This window comes from Macrobrachium nipponense, chromosome 22 (assembly GCF_015104395.2).
Source record: "Macrobrachium nipponense isolate FS-2020 chromosome 22, ASM1510439v2, whole genome shotgun sequence".
Taxonomy (NCBI): Eukaryota; Metazoa; Arthropoda; class Malacostraca; order Decapoda; family Palaemonidae; genus Macrobrachium; species Macrobrachium nipponense.
The window spans coordinates 19,148,250-19,172,736 of record NC_087213.1 but is presented as its reverse complement, the minus strand read 5'-3'; the positions used below and the strand labels follow the sequence as shown (position 1 = coordinate 19,172,736).

Sequence of the window (24,487 nt, the reverse complement as noted above, 5' to 3'; positions counted from 1 at the left end):
AATACATAACAATATTTGCTGCCATATCATGAGGATATAAAGAGCCCCTACTAATTCCTGAAAGATATCTGTGATTTTTTGGAAAGATCTCATCATGCGCTCCAATGATCATTTCTTTGCAAGAATTACATTTCCCTTTTTTGTAAACAGAATAACAAAAGTAGCCTGCCAACAAGTTCATCAACAGAATTGAATAGCCTAGAATTTGTATACAAAATGTCTATTGCAACACTGTTATTGCAGCCTGCATCGCTGATTGGTCCTTCCTTGCTTCTTCGAATCTGGAGATTCTCTTCGATGCGATGGCCCGGACAGATACGAGGGACAGTTAGGTAACTGAGATGGAATGGCACCTTCACAAAGTTGTGGCATTTTCAGTTTTGTGGTTGAAGTTGTGCCAGTATTTTTGCCATAACAGGATTTTTCCCATTTAATATCCTCTGGCACGAAATGTAAACTGCAAACCTGAAAACAGATTTGCAGTATATTAAAACTATTGCCCATTACCGAATATTGAAGTGTCCGAATATCACAAATAAATACATCATGGTGATTAATGCAAATGTAGCTGTGTGTTCATGATCCTCCTAAGCTACGCATATTGATTTTATTAGCAAAACACTACACCAATATTCTACAAACGATATTATAATTTCAATAGTAATGAGGTAAATGTCAAGTGTATTTTTATACTCACTTTACTATATTTGGTCGGAGTGTAGCTTTCTCGTTTTATGGCTCGTATCCATTTTGCTGCGAGTTCTTCATTCTTGGGGAAAGAAAATATGTTGACTTTGGGCCCTGTCTCGTAATTCCCCTTGCAATTTGGGCCAACACAACGATAAGGCATCGTCGCAGAAACACTCGCAAACTTATGTTTACTATCAATAGCCCTTTTGTTCTACAAATAACGCAAAAAAGATGGTAATTCACTCGAAAAAAATCAGTGGTGTGACCCCTTCTGAATTTAGATGAGTACTAAAGCAGGTAGTCGGTCAGACTACCTTTGCTTGGGAAAACCCTGATGATGTTTAATCCGCTAGGCCTTCTCTCTCGGTGGCCATGGCTCAAGCCTCCAACATGGGATGTTTCCTTGGTGCTAAGAGCTTGACTAAGAGTCCATATGAGCCCTTGTGTCACTCATCTGACAGAAACCTGACGCTCATGACAGTTTTCCTTTTGGCTTTGGCATCTTCCAAAAGGGTAGGAGAGCTCCACGGTCTGAGTTACGAGGTTAAGCACACCAGGGGTTGGAAGTCAGTGTCCTTCGAATTTGTCCCGGAATTCGTGGCCAAGACCCAAAATCCCTCGGTGCATGATGACAGGTTCGCTTTGTTTTCCATTCCATCACTGACTGACTTTGTGGGTGGTGATGCTCAAGAGCTTTTGTTGTGCCCTGTCCGGGCCCTGCGTTGCTATCTTAAAAGGACTCGGCACCTTAGACCAGGCTGCCGCAGACTTTTTGTTAGTACAGGCCGTACAAAGAAAGAGGTGTCTAAGAATACTATCTCTTTTTGGATACGGGAAGTCATCAGATAGGCATACTTGACTCTTGATGATTCCAGGCTAGAGCACATGACATTAGGCCAGTCCACGTTCACCTCCTTTTATCTTAAGGATGTTGCCCACAGATCTATGGACACTTTTTCCTGGGTCCTGTGGTGGCTGCCCAACAGGTTGTGTAACTCATAGTTGCCCTTAATGGGGCACCTTTGTATCTTACCTAAGATGATTGTGTGGATGAGAGAATGAATGAGTTGGCTGGCCTCCTTCTTTCTCTTGTACCTTTCCTTCTTCCTTCGGGCAGTTTAAGGAATTGACACGTCATTTGCTGGACTGGTCTGATACAGGCGAGTGAGGTAGTCATACTGGTAGTGTGGTCGTGCAATATACAATATCCTACCCACTATTTAGTAGCATAGGCTCCGCTCCTGGGCAAGGAGGAGTCGGGAGTACTACAAACCCTAGTGCCTTGGTTTGTTATTGGACAGTCAAAGTTTCTCTTTGGTACCCTATACAATGGTTATCCCATATATCATTGTACGTCACTCAGGTTCTGAGTGGTTAGATATTAGTGTATCTAGCTTCTCAACGGGCTTCAGTCCCTCTCCAAGAACTATTTCTTTTGAGAGCTGGACTGGCGGGTAGGCCCCCAGCTGGTCTAGGATGTCTTACAACTCCCTCCAAGTATGAGTCTATCGTATTGTTAAGACCGAGGGTTTGTTCGCGTATGAACAAATGACAAATTTTCTAAGACAATTTGTATTTTTCATAGCTACAAACCTGAGGTCTTAACGTTATACTGCCCACCTCTAGCCGCCCCTCTTTTTGTTAAGTCATCCTGAGTTGGGAAAGACTGGCGTAGATGATCAGCATTTGACCACTCTTCACCTGATCTACACATGAGTTGCCAGATATCACAAGATTCCTTGCTTTCATCTGCTTTTTAACTGGGTCCAGCTAGGCACTAGAAATTATCCTATTGTTAAGACCTCAGGTCTTAGAAAATTTGTCATTTTATGCCTTTGCCCATGATATCCACTGCTCTTGTGGTTACAACCACCACTGTTTTTGTAGCCTCTTCAGTTTTATTCTTTTCTAACCCTTGTGAGCTTTCTTAGGACATTATTAAGAGGAATATTCATTTAAACTGACCCCTGTAGAATACTGGCCTTTGGTTTCAGCTGAGATACCTTCCCTCCTAGGAGTAGCATGAAACACCTTCAAGAGATGTCTTCCTTTCTTGACCTTTGAATAGGTCCCATTAACATGCAAAAATGAAATAGGATTTATTGTTTGTCAACATCTGGGGAGCTACTGGTCATAGGTTTGAGAGAGACTTAGTAACAGAACCAGACTTATAGACAGTGGCCAGTACACAAATTTCAAAACCACTAAAGGTATTCTGTATTTTTGCCAATTCCTGTGGATACGCAAATGGAGCTGCCACTGTTAATATCTCTTGATAAGGCTAAGACATCATTCTTACTATGCGACCAGTTTATGATTCAAGTTGTTTATCAATTAAACCCTCTAGCTGCTCGACTTTTATACAATATGTTGGGGAGATTTAAGTCCTGTGATTCCCTACAAATAATTTGTTTTAGGACAAGCATTGGCATTTGAAGGGTTTGATAAGAGTGTACAGCTGTTTATCATACAAAAAGTGATTCTCTTTTTGTGTGATAAAAGTATAACCAATAAGCTTTAAACCAAGGTAGTGCACATTTTATTCAAGACTATGCAGTGATGAACTAACTACATGTAGTGTTCCCTTTGAGGCACACTGTAAATGTCATTCTTGCAGCATTGTTTTAGCCCCAGCTGGTTTCTTTCTGCCTTTTACATTTCATGCTCTAGCTTAGGCATATGAGAATGTTCAGCATCGGAGATCTCACTTTGAAGAAAATCCTTGCCTGGAAGCAGGCATCAGTTTTTAAAGGAGTGAAGATTTTTAGTAAAATATTGTTCTTCTGATGTATAGTTTTTGTTTAACATGCATATTATATTTTTCCTGACCTTTATTTCTTAAAAATAATTGTATGAATGACTGATGAAAGGAATATGAATGATTTCTGAAAGCTGCGAGTAAAATAAAGGATTATTAAAGTGGGTCCCTGTGCTTCAGTTGTGCTCATAAATTCCATACATTCTTCCATCCCATGAGAGCCTAGTAACAAGACTTAGCAGGATCATTAAACTAATCAATAATAATTCATTGGAGAAGAAAGGTGACTTCCAAGAGGAAAAGTGATTTCTAAAAGGACCTCACCCACATCCCATCCCAAGGGCTTTTTTGTAAATACAAACAATTGCTTTGCATGAAAACCCCATTCGCCACCCCGTCCATGAACTAAGCAGAAAATATTTATAAAAAAGAAAAAAAAAAAGTGATATGCAAATTTTGAAAGTGCTGTTTTTTCATGGCCCTTGAGTATCTTTTGTATAAAGCTAGAGTGTAAAAAGCAGTGTTACTTTGAAATTCATCAGTACAAAATGTTGAATACTCCACGAAATATCAAAATATGTTTATATTTTGGGTTTTATTGTATTTTATTTTATGCAATGTTAGAAGGTAAAAAGGTAAAATTAGATATTTGAGCTTAAATTGTAATTTCCAATAAGTAACACCAAACCTTAAATATTCTCTCTAGTTGTTTAATATATATTGAGCTTGATTGTTATTCCACATTGATTTTCATTACCTTTTGTGTTTCTTTGACTCAGGAGTTGCTCCAGATCCAAGACCAACAGGAAGCCATTCTTCGAGAGGTTAGTGACGCCCGTGCATCTGGTTTATGGGGTGGTGATGGGGATTTCCTTGGTGGTATTGGTCTAGACAGAGGTGAAGATTTAACAATGAGTCATGCTCTGAGTAGTCGTTCAGGTGGAGGCAGACCAAGTCCACAACTTGCGTCTGGGCGCCATCCCCAGAGGTCAATTCTGAGAGCCAATCGTACAATACACCAGCCTCATTTACGGCAGTCACCTCCTTACCAGTCTCACCAGTCTCACCACCAATCTCGAACTTTTACATCATTGCCTTATCAACCTCCTCATTCTCCCCGTCCTCATCAACCTTCCCCTGGGTCTCGTGATTCATCACCACCTCTGAGTGGTGTGCCTGTTATGAGAAGTGAAGCCAATGGTAACAATTATAGAAATTCAATCTCAAAACAAATAAGGGATGCTCTAAATAGTGGACAGGCCTCATCCTATACTTCTGACTTAACCAAGATATCATCACAGTTGAACAAAGAAGCATTGGATAAGGATAGGGCAGGGGTTGAAAAGCAGGCAGCTTCCTCTGCAAACAAGGAAAATGCTATGTCACATGTAGATGAAAATGTCATGGACTCAGGTGTGACTGAACTGCAAGAAAAGAACAAATGAATAGTATAGTATACCATAGGTGCTTTCATATTTGACATTTAAAAGCATAATCTAGTCATCTATAAAAACTTTTGGAGCATTTTATATGAGATTGCAAGTGTGTGTTTTACAAGAAGTTAATATAGCATTAAAATTTTTCTCATATCAAATTTTACATATCATATGTACTTGATTAAAAAAAAAGTAAAGATAAGACACATGGGACCATTTTTATGTACTACTTGTATGCATGCTTGTGTAGTATTCTTATATACAAACCTATGTGTGCGCAGTATTTACAAAAGTCACAAATGGACACAAAATGTGTTCATCCAAGTTTACAAAATCTAGATTCCAACCTGCTCTATTCTCCTTCCAGTCTAAATAAAAATTGAAAGTTACTAATGAAGTAAAATAAAAATAAAAAGTATTTCATTTTAAGAGGTATTGTTTACCAAAAAAATAAAAACATTCCTTATTTGAAGATAGGTAGTGTCGATTCAGGTAGTTCCATCATTTCTTCCCTGGAGATAAACCAGCTAATCTCATGGAACATTTCAATGGTGGTTCATTTATCAGGACTCCTGTAATTGTACACAGCTTGGATGCTTTAACTTGGGTTGCTGAATGCAACTGTGCCACATGAATGAAGAAGAGGCAACAGATGTGGCTAAAAAACTGACTGTACTGTATCATGCTCTATCTACATATCGAGACATTAGGAAATTTATCCTGCTCAGTCAAAGAATTCTTATGTTCCATAGAATGACTGCTATTTATAATTGCTTCTTCCACCAGTCTTTATAATTGTGTCTTTGCTATTTAACTGACTTGCAAGTCAATCCAGTTGATGTGGTGGTTACAGCTCCAACTTCACTTGACTAGGGCATAATTTTTAGCATGCATATTACTGTATGTTCCCATCTATGCCTACTAATTATTTATGGGTAATCCCCTACAACTTTTTCCGTGGTATGTCATCACTTTCAGTGTATGGTATTTCATAAATGCCTATGTTTTTGTTATTCTTCTTACGAATAATAAGGTTTTAAATTCTTTTTATGCTATAGTCAAAAACTATTTACATTGTCATCTATACATTCCATGAGGTTAGCTGGTTTATCTTCAGAGAATGATGGGACTATACTATTACCTATCTTCAAATAAGGATTGGTTCTCTATTGTAAGCAATTCCTTTCAACTCAAAATATTTTCAAACCATTTTACTTCATTATTAATTTTGCATTTTTAGTTAGAATTATGAGAATCAAGCAGGTGCTCTAAGGCTCCCACTGTACTTTATGTATATATTTTTATGTTTACATTTACATTATTGTGGATTTATTCATCGTTGTTATCAATGATATATGGCCCTTGTAATGTTGTCAGTGTTGGGAAATTCTTGACTCAGTCTGTTTTTACCAATTTTCTTTATGTTATACATTACTTGTTACACATTACTAGAGGAGCTATCAGAATTGAAAATAAATTATTTCAAAGGATCTATCTAAAGAAAAGATTTGGAGATAAAATGGTATATTCAGTATTTATAGTAAGATATTTTTATTAAGTGCTGAAACATACAGAGGAAGTGTTAAAGAACTATCCATGTCATTTCCTCTTTTACACTATTCATTGTACATATTGTAGGCAAAATCTTTGTTAACTTATTGATAAAGTTAAAAAGAAATGTTTGAGAACTTTATGTAGCAGAAGAGATTAATTTTTTCAGTTTTTGTTTTATGTAGAGACTGTTCAAGTGTGGTATGGTATGACTGGAACTTAATGATATAACTGATACAGATGAGATGTGGAAGGTGTTGCAAATCTATGGTGTAGATTTAATTTGGTAAACACGATTATTCATTTTAATAATAAGGAATGCGCAAAAAGTAAGAATATTTTGATGGGATAGTAAAAGATTTCTTGTAAAATTCAGTCCTGGGTGGTGTGTTTTGTCACCATGGTTTAATAGTACTGCCTTCCTCAGCCCCAGGCCCAGGCCAAAATTCATACCATCATTCCTTCTTTGTGGTTTCAATTTTCAGAAATGTGGTGATGAGAAAAGTTGGGGAAAGAATAGGAGATGTATGTGTAAATTTTGGGGATAAAGAACAGAGTTGTGAAAAAAGAGTGGAGTGGTTGGTGTATGCAAATGTTACCATTTTAATTGTTGATAATGAAGAGAAATCTGAAAACTGCTGAAAGAGATGAGATAGGGGAGAAGTTGAAAGTGAATGCCAGTAGAGCAAAATGGTATGGAGATGAATGAAAGTCAGGAAGACATTAATACTGACTAGAAGATTGGAAGTTGCTGAATCATATAGGAATTTAGGAGTCAAGGTAATACATGGTGGTAGGAAAAGAGGACAGGTGAATAACGATAGATTCAGAATGAAAGGCAGAAAAAGCTCTGCAATATATTTGGAAGAGAAGAGGAATCTCAATAGAAGAAAACTTTGTAAAGGATTTGCTGCTTGAACTCTCCTTTATGAAATAAGTGTGGCTGTCAACAGCAAGTATCATAGATTAAGAAGAGGTGTACAATATTGAGGTGAATTTTTTGCACAGCGTAGATTATAGTAAGAAGGGTTGTAGAGTTTACAAAATATGTTAAGGATGGCAAATGTTAAAAGATGGATAACTAGAAAGTTAGTGAAGGTTGTGGCTAGATGGAGTTGATGATGTGCTGGAACAAAAATCTTTAATATCCAGGAATCTAGAGTGAGTTAAAGGGGTTCGTCAAACATGAGTCAAGCTTCAAGATATAGAGTAAATATTGAGTATAGCTGCATTATTTGAAGCATTATGAGGATATCTCATATTTTATTACATTATTATGGTATTTTATAGTAACAACGAAAGATGTAGAAAGAGGTTGCTGGCTTCCACATCTAATTAACCTATTTATAGAGGTAAAATCAACAAGAAAAGTTAAGTCACTAATTCCCCTGAATAGATATTTGTTGGTTTTTTAGAACAGTCAGTTTTTCAAGGTTTACACAGTATTATTAGCATTTATCGGTCTGATTATTTTGTAGTTTTCATATATTTGCTACATATCCTTACTTGATGGTAAGGAAATTAGGGAATATTGAATACATTCCCTTGTTTGAGAAATTATTGTAAACAGAATCAGCTCTTAAATTCAGTCACGATTCCATTAAAGATAATGTATGCTCATGGTTATTACTGTGGCATGAACATATTCATGGAATGTTTATCTGCATTTGGGTAGTAACTGAATGAACACTAATAGTAGTTCTTCTCCAGCAAGTATATAATTCTGTTAATTTTTTGTAAGGTTTGGGTTGTCAGTCATTTATAGTGAGGAACAGAATATTGTATTTATGGCAGATTTAAAATATACAAAACCAGTAGCTTTTCAAAGTTTTAGACAAGGTGTAATAAAACAAAGAGGGAGTGATTTTCCCATCCATCCTTAAATGTATACAGAGCTGTTATTTTTTAAATAGTTATATTTGTACAATGCTATTTCAAATCAAGCGCAAAACTAAATATTCTAAATAAAAACGAATTTCTACCATAATGGTGTTCACGTAAAGATAAGATTCATCGAAACTTAAGCAACTTACAGATTAAGGATCCTGCCAGTTGTGCTAAGAGTTGGGCAAGTAGGTCTTGTTGTTTTTACAGAATGTTGAGTGTTTTTTTATGAAATATGTAGAACATCTAGAACTTTTTATTGTTGTGATCTTTGGATGTGATGTTATTTACAGAGTTTTTTGATGTTGAAGCACATTAGATTTTTGCACAAGATGTTTGTAGTTGTTGGTCTTACATTAATTACAAACATACTAGTATAGTGGCAGTACACTATGAGTATCACATGAAACATTACTGCTCTAAAGAATATAGAATGGATTGTAATGGATCAGTCATATTTTAATGATGTCATAATTTCTGATATATTTATTATGAATGGCAGGAGTTTTGACTTAACAGTACTATGCAGTCTGAAAATTCTGATAATTTTGGCTTCTCAAGTCGGTTATTAATGCGACATACAGGACACAAAACTGTCCCCTACAGATTTTGCACCTTTGTATTTATGTTATTAGTGTGCTGCCTAAATTTAGTTTAAGGTGATGTCTTTTATAACAATGTGATATTTTGAATACTATATCGTAGTTTTAGATGTAGATGCTGTAAATTAATTTTGTGAATTTGATGTGTTCATATTTGATATTGTACCAGTCAGGATTAGTAAGGACATTTTCTTTAGGTCAAAGTGAGTATACAGAGATGAATTCAAAATTTAATCCCCTAAAATGATTATGACCGCATGACAGGGAGCCCCCCCACTTCTCATGCCTTCTTACATGGTCTGTTTATGAGTTTTTTTTTTTTTTTTTTTATCATCCCTGCAATTCTTCAGCTTTACTTGACAGGTTTGTTTGAAGATTAAGTCCAACAGTACTGTTTATGAAATATGATGGCTTTAGTATTTCTATTGACCATGTATACCTGCTACTGCTCCTCAACAGATAATTTTATGGTAAAGAAATGGCAAAAGTATTTTCCATTAGGTGTTTTATATGGTATTTAATCCTAAAATTTTGATAACTGCATTTTTTAGGTTTTGGTAGACAAGTTGCATCTAAATTACCATATGTCCCAGTTTATAATATACCTTGAAATAGTATATAAAAATATTATTGTGTCCAGTAGAATGTTATTACCATTGGAAGTCAAAGCTCCTTAGGTGTAAAACCTAAGTTGTTAATGTGACAAATTTTTTAATCAATATGTATTTTTCATAGCTAACAAACCTTTGGTCAACAATAGGATAAATCACCTAGCGCTAGCTGGAAAATAGTTAAAATAATAAAAGATTTCGGCATGAAAAATTGTGTCAGAGTTCTAGCACAGCTGCTAAAGAAGTAAAATAGTGTAATGGCTACTAGGGTTATGGTTGTAGACTGACAAACCTCAGAATATTAAAAATACTTCCTTCACTAGGTTTGCCATACCTATTGTATTATATGTACACGATAACTTGCTTAGTGAACTTAAACCACTCCAGGAGGCTGGTCAAAAACCAGTTTGTCAGCTAAAGCAGTTTTTCCCCATGCGACAGTATAAAATGGATTAATTTGTTACCTCCCCAGATGATTGCATATTTAAACTTTTAAAACAAAAGTCCATGTCCCAATTTTAAAACAAAAGTGAGAGATGGTAGTCATTGAAAAAATTTAACATTTAGTTTACATAAGCTTTGTTAGGGTGATAATTTTCCACAAATGTTTGTAGTTCCACCCATTTAGCACAAACTTTTTTGGCTAGTGAACTAGGAACATCTTCCCTTCCTTCCTCCCCTCCTGAAGACATTTCCTCAACTACCATACATTGCTGCTCCTGTTGAAGGTCTTGGAGTTCTTTGGTGGTGAGCTTTTCACTGTGGTCCTGCACTAATTCCTCCACATTCTTGTCAGTGACCTGCAAGCCCATAGATTTCACCAGAGGCAAAGTTTTCTTCACAACAGGCTGAGCTTTAAAGCCCTGAAAGCCTCTCTCTGCTGAAGAATCTTGCCACAATTCCTTCTAGCCTGAGTTCATGATCTTGTGAGACTTGCTCCCAGGCTTTGTCTATTAACTTAGGCAATGGAGGATATTGAAGTGAAACACAGGGTTAACTGTGTATTGTACCATATGTCCTATCAAAGCTCCTGTGAAATAGTGCTTCAGTGTACAGTTTCTTAGTCAAAGATTACCTGCTGGTCCATAGGCTAAATGAAGAATCTGGAAAATGACTCTTAGATACAAAATCACACTCCTCTGTCAACTTACCCTCCAACCCTAGAAGGCGAGTTGTGTTGTGTAGGTCTCTTTGGCATTTAACCTCAGAAGCTTGCTTTAATTAAATACTTGTTTGGAAATAAACCGCAGTGTCTGATAAAATCTTTCGAAAGTTTTTTGGCATCTTTGTAAGCACTTGTTGCCTCCCCATACCTAAAACAACACAGTGGATTATGCTTCTTTTAAATTCTCAAATCCCCTTGCAAGCCTTAAACTTATGCTTAACAAATTATGGAATTGGAATATAAAATTTATGCCAAAGGCCAAATACTGGGACCTATGAGGTTATTCAGCCCTGAACATAATGATAAAACAATTGTTAGGAGAAGGTGGAAAGTCAGATAGAAGCCTGTATGTATGTTCATAGTTTCCACTGAACACCCCATCACACACTGAACACTGATATATGTCATGTTAAGCTAAAGATCCAGTCAGAAATGTTAAAATTAAAATATTTCATTGTTGTATATACATTAAATACTGTAATGCTTTTTCTTATGCTGAATGCACTAGCACTTATATTTAAAAATCAGTTGTTCCATTATGAAGGAGTTGTAATTTATTAATCAGTTGTTTTTTATGTATTTACAGGTATTAAAAACAAGCCCCTTAGAACAGCCCTATGAGAGTTAAGAATGATGACTCGTGGTCTTTTTAAACTTTATTAATAAGATCAACAAATATATATATATATATATATATTATATTTATATATATATATATATATATATATAATATATATATATATATATATTATAGCATCTACTCACACATATTGTTCATTGTCCACTAAGAACTAGAGTAGTGCACTGAAATTATTTCCATATTTGCCCTTGTGCGCCTAACGTATCTGGAAATATTGCAACTTCCTAAATAGGGTTGAGAAATAAAAAAAGTTATCAACATATATAGGAGCATGCTGTTAATTTTTAAATAACTTGCTAATGCTTTAATTTCAAAATAATCTTGTTGAATAGGTTAGGCAGGTATCTTATCCTCAGGAATTTAAATTGGTCATGTGTTATGTATTATTTATATTAATTCAGAGGATAAACCCTACTCATATGGCGCAAGCCCACAGGGGCCATTAACTTGAAATTCAAGCTTCCAAAAAGTATTGTGTTCAACTGAATGAAAAAACAAAAGGTAATAATAATTAGAGAGAGAACAAATCAGTTATTAGAAAAAACAAAGTTTAAAGTGAGTACAACCTAGGTTTACAGTAGAGGGAGTGTGAATTAAAGATAGAAATAAACCTAGGCTTCAAGTATATATAGGGATTACAATTGCAGACCATTATTTTCAATAGATGTGTGATGAAATGTATTAAGATGCCTTTCTCCAAATATTTCCTTATGAAACAGGTGCATCTTACAGGCTGGAAAGCCTTTTTTCTTTCTTTCCTATTGGGAAGTGTATTTCTATTATTGTACAGGCATTTCTCTTTGCAAAGACAGGGATCAACAAAATAGAAAATGTTCACTCAAACAGTATGGTACCAGCAAATTAGTGAGCCTGATTAAACTTAATAAATCCTAGCCAAAGCAGGAATACAATACTTGGTACAGTATTATACTTGAACCTTTTAGGGTTCTAATTGAATTGCAGTGCCATAGTTCATGGTCCTTTATTAACACGAACCAATTCTCACATGGTTTGTTCATGCAGAATTTATGGTTTCTTGTTGGGTGTGGGCTGTCCATAGAACAGAGTGAATGAGTGACAGCTGGTTCTGGGATGACCTGAGATTTGCCTTTACCACTTGATCCAACATCCTATTTAGAGACTAATTATGATGATTTCAGTGTGAAGATTAACTGTACAAAACATAGGACATTGTCCTTCACAAAGATTTTAGATCATAATTATAAGGAGAACATTAAACATTTTGTTTAGTCTCACACCACTTAGGGGTGATTCTGATACTTGTATCTTGATGGAGACAGATGAGATCTAAATTGTGATGCTAAGTCCTAGAGCAGAACTAGACACTTCACTCTCATTTATTACTGTTGAAGAAACTGAGTCTTATCCTTTTATTTTTGTGCAACTCTCCTAGTTGCTTAAACTACTATACAGGTTTGTGGAAAAATTGATCATGTTTATTTTTATTCCTGGAATGTCTCTTTTACTGGAGAGATAACTAACAACAGCCAGCAAGTCTGCAAACCTTCCTCGTGTCTCATTTGCTTGGCAAATACATACGTGGTTTGTCATGCCCATATTCCAGTCGGTTATTGTACTGGTGACATGAAACCTAGCGATTTAACTACTAAATAACACCTTATTGAATAGATGCTCAGAAAGTTCAAGTGCTAAATAAAAACTAAGTGACCACTATTTGGATGGAGATGTCAGCTCAAGTGCTTAGGACTTGATCACCTTCAATTTTTCATAACCTTTGGTTATGAAAAACTAAAGATTTGTAATAAGGCCACATATGAAGTTGGTATGATCTAGTTTAAAATAATTTAATATCCTGAGCCATCTGACTAGCACATATCTTCTTTACAAAATAAGTTAGAGCATTACAGCAGGTGAGCTACTGCTTTCCATGTTTAATTATAACTTCATCTCCGTTTATACTCCTTTGACAAGGTACTGTGGCATCAGTAATGGATTTGTATCTATAAAACTCAATGTTTTAATAATGTTTGTATTGTAGTTCTTTTAATTTTTTATAAATTATTCTGGTTAATCTAGAGGTTATTTATATTTTCAATACATATATGTTTAAATATTGATAGATGAGTTTACTATTCAGTTTTTATTGTAATATGTTTTTACATGCATTCTTTTTCATGCTTTGCTATTTTTTCTGCTAAAAGTTATACTAACTTGACCTAGGCTGATTAATGTTATTGAAATTTTAATTGGTATCTTTTGTGAAGATGTAAATTGTTCTCAGTCATGGCCTCGGCAGGACTTTTAGATGGTGCACATTACACTCGATAATTTTGTTTAACAACACTATAATAATATTGGCCAACGTGCATTATATTACGTTCTTAGTGAAAGAACATAAATTCTGCTTCTAAAATAAAACTTGAGAAAAATTTATTGCAATAGTAAATGTGATAAATGTATCTATAATTTGTTTACAGAAAACAAGTGTAATGGTCAAGTTATCCATATGGCAATCATATTGACTGTAAAAAGAAAATTTTTTTTCTAAATATTACTACTCTATACTGCCTAGTATAAGAACATTACTGTATTTGTCTAGCCTTTGTACCTTTTCTTTTATTTGTAAGAAGGCTCTGGTCTTGGTTACTGTTATGTAGCTTCTGGGGAACAACTGAAGAGATTTGGTTAATCTAGACTTAATACTCTCTGTCATTTCGTTTATCAGTAGTACTGTCAATTCTGTGTATTTATAGAAAACAACTGCTTCCTGCAGCATGTGAAATAAAGCAAAAATGAAAATTTGGGGGCAACCATGCTTGTTGCCTTACCAGATGTTTGCAATCTATGACTGAAAATTGTGAGAATACTTTGATCTTTCATGATGGGCTTTCATATACTCATTTATGCCAAGATATACATGAAACATTTTTAGAATATATTTTTTTCCTTGCTGGCTGCATGAACAAATAGTTTATTTACTTTTTTATCAGCCTTTAAGGCATCTCAAAACAGACCACTTAACTCACATGGTGTACATATTATATGGATTTTGCTATACTGTCTCTACAGAAATGATGCATTTTGCAGATATTTCTTGAATTGCAATAATAAATTGCATCATTGCTTAAGCTAAAAATTATATGTTATTACTTTTAGTTGCAGGATATACTGAATGGGCAATCATAGGCTGTACTACAGGGTCTATGTTACTTAGATTTTGTCACTCGGTAGAAGACCAAACCCCCTGATGAATCTGATAAGTTGAGGGTATTATGTTTTATATTATTCTTACAATTACAGTGTTCCCCCAAATTCACAGGGGATGCATACCAGACCACCTGGAATAGCTAGAATCTGCGAATAGTTGAAACCCCCTATAAAAACACTTAAAACTGTCTATTTTGTTGGTTAAAACTCAAGAAAAACCCACTAAAAATGTTTATACTTTGTTTTTAATAGTTTTATAACACAAAGTGCATTTTATGATGAAATTGGTAAAAAAAAACAGGAATTTGTGGATATTTCCCGTAGAAAAATACCATGAATACATGAATTTCCAGCGAATAATGGGTTGATATGGTCCATAGAAAAATCCGCGAATACTCAAGTCCTCGAATGCTGAGAATGGGAATACAGAGGTCCACTGTATTATAAGCTAATTTATTTAGCTCTCGCAGGGCTGGTTACTTATGCTAATATCATAAGCCTAAACTTAAAAAACCATAAATGCAAAGCAAAGCAATTTTATCAATGAAATCTTTTATGAATACCAACTCAACATACTAAAGTAGCAGGTCTTCCAAACCTTATCAAAGAAAGTTTTCCAGATTCATATTTTCTATTAATCCAGAAATTTTATTTTAAAAATTTGTTAAATTTTTCAAAACATTTTTAACCAACCAATACAATAATTCATCAATCAAGGTTTATTCAGAACTTAAGTCCTCTCCTAGTAAAGAGTTCTAAAAAGAAAAAAAAAAGGGGGGGGATTTTTTTTCTAGGCTACCATCCTTAACTAGTAAAAAGGTGTGCAGAGGTATTGCAGAAAACAAGGGAAACACAACACAGTATTAATTAATAGATTATAAATTAGTTTAAAAAGACCTATGAAACATACTTCTAAAATCACATGGCTCTCGTAAGTGAAAACTGGACCAAGATTTTTCCAAAAGTTGATGTTTTCAATTTCCAATATGTTAAATATGATCCATTATAGTTTATCACAAACAAACTCTCCACCTTTTGAGTTAACATTGTTAACTCAATGGTATAGTCAAGTTGGTTATTTTTATATGTAACGTAACTTCTCTCCAGATATTAAACTTTTACAATACATACTGCCTTTTCTCCTTTTCATAAAAATGTAACTTTATACAGTACTGTTCATTTATGTAATTGAATGATTAGAAGAGTTTTCTTATTATTTATGAAATCAGTTTGTGGTTTATCTCATCTTGATTTGGTTTAAAAAATCTCTCATATTGTATTTTATTTACAAACATCTGCGCAGAAAATACTAAGGGTATGAGTTTGATATACTCTTTACTTGTTGAAACCAACCAGGGATGACAAGGGTAATAGTTGTACTGATTAAATAAAGCAGGATCACTGGTAAGGCCATGTTTTCATCATAGTATGTATATCTCAGAAAACTAGAGAAATTAATTGTATGAGTCACTTATTCTTCACAAAGTTTTCCAAAGTAAATTTCCAATTACATTTGTTAAGTTTTGGCTGGTATAACTTTTGGCACCCATGTATAGTGTATTCTTGTAAGAGGCACCCTATTTTAATAATGAAAAACTGTTAAGTGGCTGTTATTCATGTGAAATTGAATTCAATGGTAAGACTATAGTTTTTAAGCTCCATGATGTTGGTATCACTGGATTTGTGTACTGCACTGGGCAATTTATATTTCAGCTCCATCAGCTGCTGTGATGTCTTTATTGACATTCAGCTGTGTACATCTACAATAGTTCGATGGAAAAGGCCCAGATCTGATCATTTAGTGTTGGTAAAATGGTTTTGGCGTTGAAGTCTTTCTATAAAACCTGCATTGTCATTTTGGATATGGTTACAATTTTTGTAAAAACATACTTGCTGTACTTCAAAATACTTGGTCTAGCTAAGTGGTTTTGTGTCTTGTCCCTTCATGTCCTTCACCCTTGATAAAAGGTGTTTGTGTACCAGTAAGATGAGCATCTCACCTATGCTTCCCACATGTTTAATATATTCCTGTATTTTCATCTTGTGCAATATATAATCTCAAATTTCCTTGCAATTTAATTTTTTTTTAGAGATGCATGTCAAATACTATCCTTGCATAAAGCCTTCATTCTTATCAGTTACCCCATGATACTTTGGCACAGACACCTTCCAGCAAAAGGGAAAAGGTGCACAATTTTATATATTGTATGCATATGTAAAGGATATGAAAGCCACCTCATTAATGTTGCACACATGGAATGATACAGAAGAGGTCAGCTGTAGGACTTCTCCCATCATTTTAGGCTATATGATCTCTTCCTTATTGAAAACCCAAGCATTCTTAATCTTTATCACGCAATAAGATTTGATCAGTCACAAATGCTAAACCCTTTCTGATATGAATGGTTTAGCATTGATTACACTAATGGATTGGATCAAGCACACGATAGGCCAAATTACAGCCCACCCTCATTTCCTAGAAGGTTTACCATGATATTCTTGGGCATCAAATAAACCACTGCCTCTGTTCACCAAAAGTAAAGCCTCTCTTCAACAACATTACCAAAGTCCATCATAAGTATGAAACCCCATACCAGAATGGTCTTTAGGGTTACCTTATTTAGAAGACATCCTTACTGCAAACAATGAAAAGTCTATCTGGTAGTAGGGATTTAAGAACTAGCTGTTAATGGGGTAATTATACTCTTAAAATTTAACATAGGTGTTCCAGTGCTTTACCGGTTCATTGCTTGTTCTCTTTGATAAATTTCTTCAAAAATTTTAACTCATCATTAACACAGTTCTTGCCTCAAGTTCCTTACTCTTTGCACATGTTTTGTAGGAGGCCATTCTTTCAAAACTGAGATGGATTTGAGTTAATATATAACTTTGTTATATATTCACTGTGTGGGAAAAGGATGCACTTCTCCCTTGTAAAAAAATATATGGGACTTTTCAAGAGGGTTATGATAACCGTTCAAAGAACAATACCAAGAAATCTGTTAATTTATTATTAATCACTTGTAATATTTTAACTTTTATCAAACCACTGAGAAGTAAATATGATCTATATCGTAAAGTGCATATAACTGAACATTTAACACTCAAAAAATTTCATTAAAGTAAAGGACAGCATGAGTAAAATGTTAGGCACAATGAACCCTGAAAATTATCTAGACGAAAAGAGAGAAGCACAAGATGTTAGGAGGGTCCTGCAGTCATGATTTTGAAATTATTGCCACCCTTAAGCTAGGTGATCTGAAGCTGCAATGTTAACTTACTTTACTGTAAAATTTAACTCCTTGTGATAAATTCATTACTTTAAATCTCAACTTTGGCAATATATTTTGTAGATTTTCCTAGTTTCAGTATTTCCCGATAAGGAAAACACATTTTCAACTTCAGCCCTCCACTGTTTATAATTGATAGTAAATAAAGAAATTGCCTTTGTAGTTGGTATAGCTTACTGTTGAGAACATTTGTGTAATCTGTAATTAGTACTATTTCCACAACTACTGTGGTATTGTTTAAACCTGGAAGACTTGAAGGTTTTACTACGTTTACAGAAAGAGTGTGTATTATTTCGTGTTTTGATGTGTATGCAGAGAATATAGTGTTTTAGTGTAGAATTTTGGTATCTATATATTCATATGAATATACTGTTGTGACATGTACCGTATAGATTTTCCTTTTAATAGTAATTTAGTAATTTTTTCAAATTCTTAACTTATATACTGATGAGGAATTTTAAGTTATCAATATTTTTAATTTATAATAATACTGTGCTGATTTACAGTTATTAATCTCATTCACAGATATTTACTGTTGTTAATATGTAGACCTATAAGACCTTTTTAGGTCACAGTGTACTCCTTTGTCCATTACTATTACACCATTTATTCCAATTATATTGTTCATAAGTACTGTACTGAATAGCAAAACCCCAAAGGGCTAATACATATATGTCTCCTTTAAACAGTACCAGTAATCAAACTCCTTGAAGCTTGTCAGTTCGGGCAATTACTTATGCCTTAAATTTTAGTAAATATGGAACATGGTCTTAAAACTATATTTGTTAGTTTTTGTAGGTACCTATAACCAAGCTTGTATGCGCAGGTGAAAGTTTTATTTTCTTTTCTTTTTTTCTAGAACTCGTGTAAAACCAGGCTTCATACTGTTACTGTTTGTACAGTATTTAGTATTGTACTTGTTTATTATAACATAAGGGAGCCTTTGAAGGTGAGAAGTAAGTTATTTTTATTTTGATGGATGTGAAAATGTGGAATTTCTTCCTAGGTTTTATGGTAAGAAATTTTCCATATTATTAGTGCATTTCTAGCCTCAAAATCAAACTCCTATTCAATTTTTCTATGAATCTTCTGAGTAAGGAGTCTTCCCTTCATAAAACTGTTATAAAATACTCATTTTTATTTTCATATATCACAGTATCCCATTTGTTTACTGGTGCTACAGAAAAATCTCCTTCATAATTTGTCCAGACTGATGATATATGTTTGTGTACATTCTAGATCACTAAATAAATCTGTTTACATATCTATTCCAGTTTCAGTACTAGTGTACTATGTAGTAGAAAAATTTCAGTGCAGTACTAACAAGGCTTGTTATGTAGGTAATACTCATGAGGTAGTTTGTATTTTTAAAAACCAAATTTCTGTAATGTTTGAAGTTATTTGTTCTTCCAATTTACAAGGTCAATAACATTTTAAATTATTACTGGGCTTTCAGTATCCTAATAAAGTTAGTATGCAGTATATTACTGAGTGACAAATTTAAGTAATGACAAATTATTGTTAAAAACTGAATACAAATTCAATGTTTTGTTGAACAATTCCCTCCAACAGCTTTACAATTCAATTCAGCAAAGCTGATAATGATCCTGGTACGCTATGTGGTGCAAGAGAAAATCCTTGTAACTGGTAATACCTATACATGTATACCATTCGTGTATTTCCCACCAATCATCCTCCATATGAGGTCCTTACCCATCAATAGCTTACATGAATAAAGCATTAAATTAATCTCTAAAAATTTTATGTCTCCATATCAAACAAAGCTTTGCCTTGACAAAATATCTACTTCAGTAAAAAGGCAACATTGGAAAATCACAATCTTGTAATTGGGGCATCATCGGAAAAAAGTTCAACCAAAATCAGCCATGTTAGCAACCATTTTGAGGCTGAATGATTATGTGAACCACCTTTCAAAAAATAGGTGACAGTGGAGGGAAAAACGATTAGGATACAGGACATTTCCAATTTAAAAAATTGATTTAGTTGGCCCGTAATCCCATAAACTCAAATGGTTTTAGAGCATATTCGGTAATATAAAATCAGATACCTTACCCAGATATACAGTATGAGTGTTGTGCAGTTATAACTTGTCTCCCCTTCCCTCAACCAAAGTGAAGAGGTGTGTTATATACGTACATGCACATGCTAGAGGATATTTTGTATTTCTCTCAGTCTCTTTTGGGTTGTAAATTTTATTTTTTTCACCTTCTATGTAGTGAAAATTGTGATAAAACATAAAAATTAGAAAATACATTAATTTCATAATTATTTTTATTGTGCAATTCCTAATTAAGCCAATGACATTATTACAGAGACTATCTTTTTATCTAAATTTGAATAGTCTAGTATACTTCTTTTTCTCAAAAAGCAAACTTCTCAGGAATGAGGAAAAATTATGCAAATTTCTGTACATTTACTTGTTATACTTAATGGACTGTTTCCCCACCTATCAGAGGCGTCTTCAAGGTTTAGTGCTAATCTCTCACATCTCTCCATTGGATGGCAGCGTTTTTTTTTTTTTTTTTTTCATTACTAGGCTGCTGACCAGGTTCAGGGGGCAGTAGACTCTTACAAAGACACTTGTTATGATTTGTGGGCACATGGCGCCTTTGGCAAATATCCTCTTCGCGGTCTTGACCTCTGATTGTCTCCGGATAATGTTGATGTCTGTATGATGTGTATCAGAATAATTGAGAGATTACTGTATGTATGTCTGTATCCATCAGTTATCTGGATTAACTTTATCTGAATATAGACATTATCCAGACACATCCAGACCCCAGTGACCAAAGATATGTCTATATAAATTTAAATTTTTTTTAAACCATTCTCCAATAGCTGGCAATGCTGTGCCATCTGCGGAAATGTTGCTAAAATTGCTTACACTCATGAACAGGCTGAGAAAAGGTTTGGGGATGGGGGCTTATTGGAGGACAGGAAAAGTTCTCAAGGGGGACTGGAAAAAGAGGGCTGGGCACTGTGGGGAGGAGCAGTAAGAAGGCAGTTTACAGGAAGATTCACCCAGAGGAAGGGTTGTTTTGGTGGGTGGGTGTTTGGAGAGGAAGTTTCCTCAGCAGGGAGGGGGTGTGGCAAAGTATTGTGGGATGGGTGGATTTGGGTAGGCAGGCGTTTTATGTCATTAGAACTTTTTTTTTTTATGTTTATGCCTTTAACACATTTTATTAAGGGATATTATTGGAGAGTACTGTAACTGTAATGAAATCAAGTAAAAAAAAGATACCGAGAGAGAGAGAACAACTGACACTACATACGTTAAAGCCTGTAACTCACGCATATGTACTTTAATACTCTTTCCCATTTTTTATTCTATTTTCATTTTCATATTAACTGTATTTTCTCATTTTTTATTTTTGTGTGTTTTATCACAATTTTCACTGCATAAAATACAGAGACAAGAGAGAAACACATTTAATATCCCCTAGTTATAAATTGCTCAACATGTTGCCAACACCTATGACATAGTTCATGACGAAATTCGCATTATAAATTATATAAATTAACATTTTACTGTGAGTGTCGACATTATTCGAGATAAAATATATTATCAGCAGTAGTAAAATATTCGCTTGTGTACTGTTATATGTGATAATCACATTACAGGAAAAAAAACAGCTAAACAGTCATATTAACAATGATGGAATGCACATGTAGATGTGAACACACACACACACACGAATACAAGTAAAGCTTTCGTGATATTAAGAGGTGAAATGCAAAATCATTCATTCCAACATGACAGAATGTGGTTAATTACTTTTAAGTATAGTGTTCATAAAATGAATTTGCTTTGGTCACATGTACTAAAGAGGTAAAGACTTTTATACCCACCCACACAAAGTTTTCATGATGAGGCAAAAAATCATAAAAAAAAGAAGGCTGATGATAAATTTTTAAATAATGTTCTTAAAAATAACATATTGAAAGAGCCCAGTCTATAGCCAATATGAATGATTCAATATTTGGCATAATTCAGGTATGGAAACACTATGAATAAAAAAAAGAGAAGTGTTAGTAACCCTACCTCATCGATAGAGCATGCACATAATGGGTTATTGTGGGGGTGGCTGGATGGGGAAGGAGTTTCCTGGGTAGGAATGCCGTGCAGGATGGGTAGACAGGGCTAGACAGGCCTTTGACTTCCTTATAGCTGTTACTTTTAGTTTTTTTCCAATGTTTTTCTATATTTCATTAAAGGTTATTACGTACTTAATCTATAATGAAATAATATATAGTGCAAGAGAGAATCATGGAATACTGTACCAAGAAATGCTCTTACATATGTACAGCATACAACATACACTCGAACACAAACAACACACCTAAATTTCCTTTCTCCTCTATTATTTCTCATTTATTTTGTTTTGTTACATAATAATTTTCACTGAAGAAACAGTAATGAGTAAGAAATATAACCTGAACAAATTGCATATCACAAAATAAGTGCAAACAACACGTGTCTGATTCTTGTCTATACACAACATATGCTGTTTTTATAATACACTTCTCTTTTCCAAATCTCCCAAATATTTTATATACATAATCCTAGAAATATATTGAGTGAGAACATAAAATTTAGTTAAAGCACGGTGAGAAAGTTTCACTGTGCATAACAAAGCAAAAATTGGCAACACAATAGTATGGAGAAATAAATAAAAGTGAAATAGTTATACCCACGAAGGTACAAAATCTTTGTCCATTTGATTTGCATACAGTGATTGACTGACTTTTTATTGCCAACCTCCGATGGAGGAATTCGAAGGTATGCGAGTGTCAAGAGAAACACGCTCACGTGTACGTATGCACACACAGCACTGCTTTCAAACTATGAATCGTTGAAACTCCAAGACCTGACAGCTGCACTTGCAATTTATCCATTTTTCATCAGTTATGACATGCTATTGGATAATGCATTTGCTCTTATTTCATCACTACCCACAGACAATGTTTTCCGGTGATTTTTGCTAACATGTTCTGAAAGTCTGGATTCATACAAAATCTTTATATAATTCAATCATAAACAGTAAGAATTTCAGAGAAACTTGCCACTGAAAGACCACCAGTATTATTTCACCATTAACCATCCCATCTATACTTACCAACTTTAGTTTGTAAGAGCCCGGATAAGGCTGACAAATAAGCATCAAAAACCATATTCCATGTGTTTATCTACAACCAAGATGGGAGTACTGTTTTATCATATGTCATGCTACTGCATCCTAAGTTCTTAACACATTTAGAATCATCCAACTCTGATTATGTCTTTTTATTTTTTTACATAACATGCCTTCACAAGTATATTGAATAACAGTTGTTCTGTTCCACTTTTCTTTCCACTGGTTAAAATCCACATACCTTAGTTAAATTTAAAGCATCTTTCCCAATGATAGAGCATATGCTTTTACCAGATATCTTCTCAGTGTAGTTGTTACTGTATACTAAACATACTACGTACTATTACATATCCGCTAATGATTTCACGAACTTAGTGTTGGTTATCTGATAAATAAAGTTAAAACTTACTGCCAATATATTTTCCATTATTTATTGGCTGTATTTACAACTGTTCTGATGAGAGAGAGAATAATACGTACTGTAATAACTTGCAAAATATCTTTGAACTGTAACTAATCCTACTTTTTCAAAAGGAATGTAAATGTATGTATACGTACTGGAAAATTTACTTCTTTAAGTATGTGGTAATTCAAAATTTTCAGATTAAAAAACGTAAATATACAGAAATATTGGCAGGTTTTCTGTAAGTACTACATTTCAACCCATTACCACTCCTATGAATTACACAAGCCAATGATATTTTAGTGATAAAACAAATTAATTCAAATGATCAAAGTAAGTTTTCCCAATTTCATTCCCTGGGCAAATACATGTTGTCAACATACCTGAACCATATCGCTGTGAGTAAAAGCAGGATTAGGGTCCAGGGCAGCTCTCATATCTTAGAGGGAACGAGGAGACACTGGTTAGTGTGCATACCCAAAGAACATGAAAACCCCACTTATAACAGACATCCCACCTGAAGTATTGCATCCCTCAGACTGTTTCTGAAAACTGGAAAATAAATATTACAAGAATTTCCATTTTTTTTACATTAAAATACTGAACCAGCACACTGACATAATGGGACAACAGCTTTTGGCTTTTTATATTGTTTAGTTTGTAATATCTCTGACATGCACAGTTCCATTTAGTGCACAGAGACAAAATTTGTTAACATTGAATGTTCTCTATGGCGAAAAGAATTATAGAGAATACTAATCATACATGTTGTCAGGTAAAAGTATATTAATACAAATAATGCTTCCATTACTCTTACTAAGCAACCAAAACATGGTTTAGCAAAATAATCTTGATATGAAATGTAATTGATTTGAAAGTTGGAAATTTTGCTAATTTGGTGGAACTAATATCTTAAGGGAACAAGTACAAAACATACTGGGGTAGGCAGAGAGCTACTCTTTGCATGGGATAAAGTGATTTTTTATTTTAACTCCGGTTTGTACCTATGCTTACATGTTTTGTACCTTGAAAAACATGTAAGCAAGATGATATGGTTTACAAGGTTACAATTACCTAGACTTGGCTATCAAATGGATTGCCATTGATACAAAATT

General features: G+C 34.2%; 1 protein-coding gene across 2 annotated transcripts in view; it reads left to right on the top strand.

The window, feature by feature from the left end:
* Nucleotides 1-19,258, top strand: part of LOC135198518 (uncharacterized) — an 81,022-nt gene extending 61,764 nt beyond the window's left edge. Inside the window, exons 7-8 of one of the 2 annotated variants that reach the window (XM_064226173.1) lie at nucleotides 4,228-4,272; nucleotides 16,240-19,258. In XM_064226173.1, the coding sequence (XP_064082243.1) occupies nucleotides 4,228-4,272; nucleotides 16,240-16,257 (63 nt within the window). In that variant the 3' untranslated portion in view covers nucleotides 16,258-19,258. Of the gene's footprint in view, nucleotides 1-4,227; nucleotides 6,758-16,239 lie in introns of those variants that run through there. The other variant, XM_064226172.1, reaches the window with a different exon arrangement.
* The last annotated feature ends 5,229 nt before the right edge of the window (nucleotides 19,259-24,487 follow it).